The sequence below is a fragment of the Cannabis sativa genome, chromosome 4 (genome assembly GCF_029168945.1).
Source record: "Cannabis sativa cultivar Pink pepper isolate KNU-18-1 chromosome 4, ASM2916894v1, whole genome shotgun sequence".
NCBI classification, from domain to species: Eukaryota; Viridiplantae; Streptophyta; class Magnoliopsida; order Rosales; family Cannabaceae; genus Cannabis; species Cannabis sativa.
The window spans coordinates 37,759,440-37,765,159 of NC_083604.1; the positions used below are offsets into that span (position 1 = coordinate 37,759,440).

At 32.3% G+C, this 5,720-nt stretch overlaps 1 protein-coding gene across 1 annotated transcript; it reads left to right on the top strand.

Moving 5' to 3' along the window:
• Positions 1 to 1,352: 1,352 nt before the first annotated feature.
• LOC115713555 (uncharacterized) lies at positions 1,353 to 3,500 on the top strand. Its single transcript, XM_061113686.1, has 4 exons — positions 1,353 to 1,731; positions 2,187 to 2,640; positions 2,776 to 3,155; positions 3,229 to 3,500. Exons 1-4 carry the CDS (start codon positions 1,353 to 1,355, stop codon positions 3,498 to 3,500), a joined length of 1,485 nt encoding a protein of 494 aa, XP_060969669.1.
• Positions 3,501 to 5,720: the final 2,220 nt, after the last annotated feature.

Genomic DNA, 5,720 nt, shown 5'->3' on the forward strand with positions numbered 1-5,720 from the left:
TAGAGGATCATTGATCAAATTAGGATTTTAACAATGGATAACTAATGATGCGTCTATATGGTGGAACATATAGAGCATTCTATATACTGAGAGTGCAATTCTAAGTTCTATGCGTGGATTCAACGAAGAATTAATAAGTTAGTGAATTTTAGTGCTAAATTCTTGATCTACTTATTGGAAGCTCGGTTATATAGACTCACGGTCCCCGCACTAGTTGAGATAATATTGCTTGTAAGACTCATGTAATTGGTTTTGATTAATCAATTATAATTCTCAAATTAGACTATGTCTATTTGAGAATTTTTCACTAAGTAAGGGCGAAATTGTAAAGAAAAAGTTTTAGGGGCATATTTGTTAATGATGATACTTTGTATGGTTCAATTAATAAATATGATAAATGACAATATTATTTAATAATTATTTGTAGTTATTAAATAGTTAGAATTGGCATTTAAATGGTTGAATTAAGAAATTGGCGTTTTTGAGAAAATCAGATGCAGAAAAGATAAAACTGCAAAATTGCAAAAATTGAGGCCCAAATCCACTTGTATAGGGTCGGCCACTTTTGTAGGCAATTTAAACTGATATTTTTATTATTTAATACCAAATAATTCAAACCTAACCCTAGTGGAATGCAATAAATAGATAGTGAAGGCTTCAGGAAAATTACACTTTTCTTCTGACACTTCTGAATCAGAAAACCTGAGCCTTCTCTCTCCCTATCTGGCCGACCACTCCCTCTCTCTTTCTTCCCTCTCAAATTTCGAAATTCTTAGTGTAAGAGTAGTGCCCACACACAGCAAGTGATACCTCAACCATAGTGAGGAAGATCGTGAAGAAAGACTTTCAGCACTAAAGAATCAGAGAAAGAGATCCAGGTTCAGATATTGATAATGCTCTGCTACAGAAAGGAATCAAGGGCTAGATATCTGAACGGAAGGAGTCATTATATTCCGCTGCACCCAATGTAAGGTTTCCTAAACTTTATATGTGTTTATTTCATCGTTTTTGAAAGTTCATATTTAGGGTGTTAATAAACATACTTGTGAGTAGATCTAAGATCCTGGTAAAATAATTTCCAACATTGACAACACAATAAACATGATCAAGTATGTGAAAAGGGTTTCAGATGAATTTATAAATCAAATAGACAAGCAATTGACAAGATGAACCAAAACATACACAAATGAATTTAAAATACTTCTGTTTCCTTATTGATGTTAAATAAAATGGATTATATTGAAATGGAGTTTTATTTAGGGCATAAAACCCAACAGAAGGAAGGGTTTATGGCACTTAAGTTGGACATGAGCTAAGCTTATGATCGGGTTGAGTGGGGCTTTTTACAGGCTATGTTGAGGAGGTTGGGATTTGATGAGCTAGTGGTTAAGCTGATAATGCAATGTGTTAGTTTTATCTCCTACACTATCAGATCTGGGGGTCATGAAATTGGGCCTATCATTCCTACACGAGGTTTAAGACAGGGTGATCCTCTTTCACCTTATCTGTTTCTTCTGTGTGTAGAAGGATTCTCAACATTGATAAGATACTATGAACGGTTGGGGAAGATTCTGGGTTGTAAAGTTTCTAGAAAGGCTCCTGTGTTATCACACATGTTCTTTGATGATGATTGTTATGTGTTTCGTAAAGCATCTGAGGATAGCGCTACAAATATGATTGAGTTGTTCGAATTTTCCAAAAGGCTTCAGGACAACAAGTTAATTTGCAGAAGTCCTCTATCCTTTTTAGTGCTAATACTGGTAGTGGGGTGCGACAACGACTTTGCTCTATGTTGGGAGTTAATGAGGCAGGTGATGATAGCACATATTTGGGGCTGCCAAATATTTTGGGGCGTAATAAAACGACCTTACTTGGGTTCTTGGAGGAAAAAATACGGAAAAGGATTCAAGGTTGGGAAGGAAGATTGCTTTCTCGAGTAGGGAAGGAATTGCTCATAAAAACTATTGCCCAATCTCTTCCTAGTTATGCAATGAATCTTTTCTTGTTCCCTGTGAAAACTTGTAATGAGATGGAGCAATTGATGTGTAAGTTTTCGTGGCGATCGTCTTAAAATAACAAAGGCATCCATTGGAAAAAGTGGGATAGATTGACGGTGCATAAGTCTAAAGGTGGTATGGGATTTCAAAATCTGAGAGACTTTAACTTGAGTTTGCTTTGTAAATAAGGATGGAGACTTTTTAGTCATTTGGACTCTCTCGTCAGTAAGCTTTTTAAAGCTAGGTACTACCGCAATGGTACAATTTTAAATGCAGAGTTAGGTAGCAATCCAAGTTTTGTCTGGCGTAGCATTTATGAAACTCAAGGGATTGTTCGAAAAGGGGCCAGGTGTAGAGTTAGTGATGGTTCTCGGATTAATGTCTTGTTGGATCCGTGGCTCTTAGATGATGATAATCCAAGGGTAACTTTTATTAATCCTGCTCTTGTTGATCAGAATGTTAAAGCGCTTATGGAAACTGATTCACTGGCTTGGGATATTGACTTGGTGCATGATTTGTTTACTGAAAGGGATGCTAATTTGATTCTTAGCATTTCCTTGTCTTCAAGTCGTTTATGTGATGCTTGGTATTGGAGTTGGGAAAGCTCGGGCTATTTTTCAGTCAAATCAGTTTATAAGTTCTTGTAAGTGAGCAAAGAATTGGGGGCACGGGATGATAATTCAATGTTTTGGAATACTCTTTGGAAGCTAAGTGTTCCCCCAAAAGTGAAAGACTTTTTACGATAGGCTGCTACTAATTGTTTGCCGACAAAAACAAGACTCCGCTCTAGACATGTGCCGGTTGATGCCGTTTTCCCTGTGTGCAAAGAAACTGATGAAACAATCTACCATAGCCTGGTGGATTGCTCTTTTGCCAAGGCATGTTGGCAACAGTTGGTTGCTGGTGTTAATTTGACAGTAGTTGGTTCTTTTGCCAACTGGTTTGCTTCGGTCCTACAACAGGTAGATGAGGAAAAACGAAGGCTAGTTGCAATGACGTGTAGGGCGATATGGAGGCATCGTAATGAATTAGTTTGGTCTAAGAAAATTCCCACGGTTGAGAGCGTTGTTCATTTAGCTAAAGTCCTCCTCACAGATTGGACTCGAGCTCAAGATACAACTATGATTCCCACTGGTGCTTTCCTTACAGATGTAGATGGTGATGAAACATGGATCAAACCAGCTGTTAATACCTTGAAGATTAACGTTGATGCTGCTATTTTTTTTTTCAGATAATGGAACTTATAGCTTCGCGGGGGTAATTAGAGACGAAACTAGTGCGTTGGTGGAGGCGTTTAGCTGCTGTCGTTCAGGAGTGCTGTACCCCGAAATGGTAGAAACCTTAGGTGTTAAGGAGGCGCTGAGTTGGATTAAGGCAAAGGATTGGAAGGAGGTTGTCACTGAAACTAATAGTCTTATAGTGGTGCAAGCGTTACGTAGTTCTCTTCCTATGGTTTCATACTTTGGAAGTGTTATTTCTGATTGTAAGATGATGTTAAAATGATTTGAGAGATGTTTCTGTCAATTTTATTAGACGTTCTGCAAATAGTGTTGCTCACTTCTTAGCTCGAGGCCGATCGTGTTATCAGGAGTAGTGATGTTACTCCAAATTTAATCATGTAATCACTATGAATTGCAATTAATAAAGATGGTGATTTTATTTCAAAAAAAGTATGATAAATATGACTCTAAGCTAAAAAATTATATTAAATTTAACTTAAGATATAATATTGTATAAAATTTAACATACAATAAGTACTATATTTTAATCTTCAATAATATCCCTAATTAGTATGATTTATTGACTTTTAATAAACTATATACTTTATCATATTAATATTATTTAAATAATAAAAGAATAAAAATTTTAATTTTTATATTCTCAATAAAATATTAAATTATCATTAATATAATTATTTTTTTTATTATACATCTTGTGTATTGGAGCACAATCTATATATCTATATACATAAAAAAAAATATGAGGCGGTGACGTGATGGGCTAAAAATACTTTAAAGTACTCATTCTTTTTTCTCTATTTTTTCTACTTTTTTATTAAGCACTCATTTTTTTTCTTCTATTTTTTCTACTTTTTTATTAATTTTTTAATATTAATTATTATATAGTTAACAATCTATCGATCTATCTATCTATCTATCTATATATCTATGGAACACTTCTTAATGGGTAATACCGGACACTAAAAAAAATTAATAAGGTAACAATCTAATAACCTTTTATGGTAAGTTTCCAACAATTATTTTTTTGAAAAAAATTGTAATTATTTTTTATAAAATTGGAAATAATAATTACAACCAATAGTTTGAAAAAATTATAAATTATTTTTAAAAATTAATTAAAATTACTACTTTATTATTTTATGAAATTGTGAGTTTATTAATAATTTATTATCGTAAAACTAAGAATCATTTACATGTATATTAATGTGTTTCTTTTTATTAGGAGAATAAGAGCTTGATTGTGAAATCTAATTGTCTTAATATTATTCATGCTCTTAAAAATAAAACACTACAATACATCTTAGTTCTTACTTAGGGTATCATTGTTAGAGAAATATTATTATTATCTAATAATTTTTTTGACATTACCATGCATCATTCTCCTAGAATAACTAATGAGGTGTTGTTCATTATTTATATTCTTAGGATTGGAAGATGATAATCTTGTCTAGGGGTCAAGTATAATTTTTTGTGCTGAAATTCTTGTGTTGGCAACTGCCATTATTCAATAATGTTTATGACACCTTTTTTCTTCGTTCAGTTTCTTTGTTAGAATTTTCTTCATTGATTTTGTTCTTATAGGTTTTGGTAAGCTTAAGTATTTTTTAAAAAATAAAAACATATAAATGATTGTTAATTATTATGAAATTAAAGATTTTAGGTTTAGAAAAAATCTTATACATTTTATATGTATTAAGGCTTAAAGCTTAAAATTATTTTTTTTTGTTCTCGGTAATGCAATTTAGAATTGTAGTTTGAAGAAATTTTATTAAAAGATAAATATACATTTTTTTTTCTTTTTAATCTTTAAAATAATTTTTATAAAAAAAAAAAAGTATTGTTAGTTTTTTTAGTGTGTTATTTTTTAAATAATAATTCTATGTATAAATTTTTTATTTCTATTAATAGTTTTATATATTTTAGGAATATAGAGAATAACAAAATTAGCAAAATAGGAAATATTAATTTTTTAATATTTAATTAATGATTATTGTAAGCCCAAGTTCTTGTCTAACCTATCTTTTTCATATTTAGATTGATTTTATCTTGATTTAAGCTTGAATATAAAAAGAACAAAATCAAAGATTCAACACCAGAATTTTACAAGCTTCACCAGCCCTAGAAACTATTCTAGGCGGCTAGTGCTTGGGTTCCCCGAACCAGGGTAAATTCATCCACTAATTCTCAAAGGTTCATATTACAATTTCCAATTCTCTCTAAAGGAATCAAATACAACCTTAACAACAATTAGTAATGAATTACCAACAACAATCAAGAACACTGATTGTTAATGCACAATCCCTTGTGCTGCAACTGAGCTCTTCTTCAACATGTCTTCAACCTGAAATCCCTTCAGATCTGATGATGAAGATGACACTGAACTCCCTTCAGTTTGAACTCAGCAATTCTAGATTCAGATCATTCCGCCATTGATGAACATCCTCAAGCTCCAAGATCTGACCTGCCATGGAACATAGAGAAG

Excerpts from the sequence above, each read along its gene's own strand:
- LOC115713555 (XM_061113686.1), top strand. The coding sequence starts at position 1,353 with ATGTTGAGGAGGTTGGGATTTGATGAGCTAGTGGTTAAGCTGATAATG. Across the intron at positions 1,732-2,186 it reads CAACAAGTTAATTTGCAGAA|GATGGAGACTTTTTAGTCAT; the intron begins GTCCTCTATCCT and ends TTTGTAAATAAG. Across the intron at positions 2,641-2,775 it reads AAATCAGTTTATAAGTTCTT|ACTCCGCTCTAGACATGTGC; the intron begins GTAAGTGAGCAA and ends GACAAAAACAAG.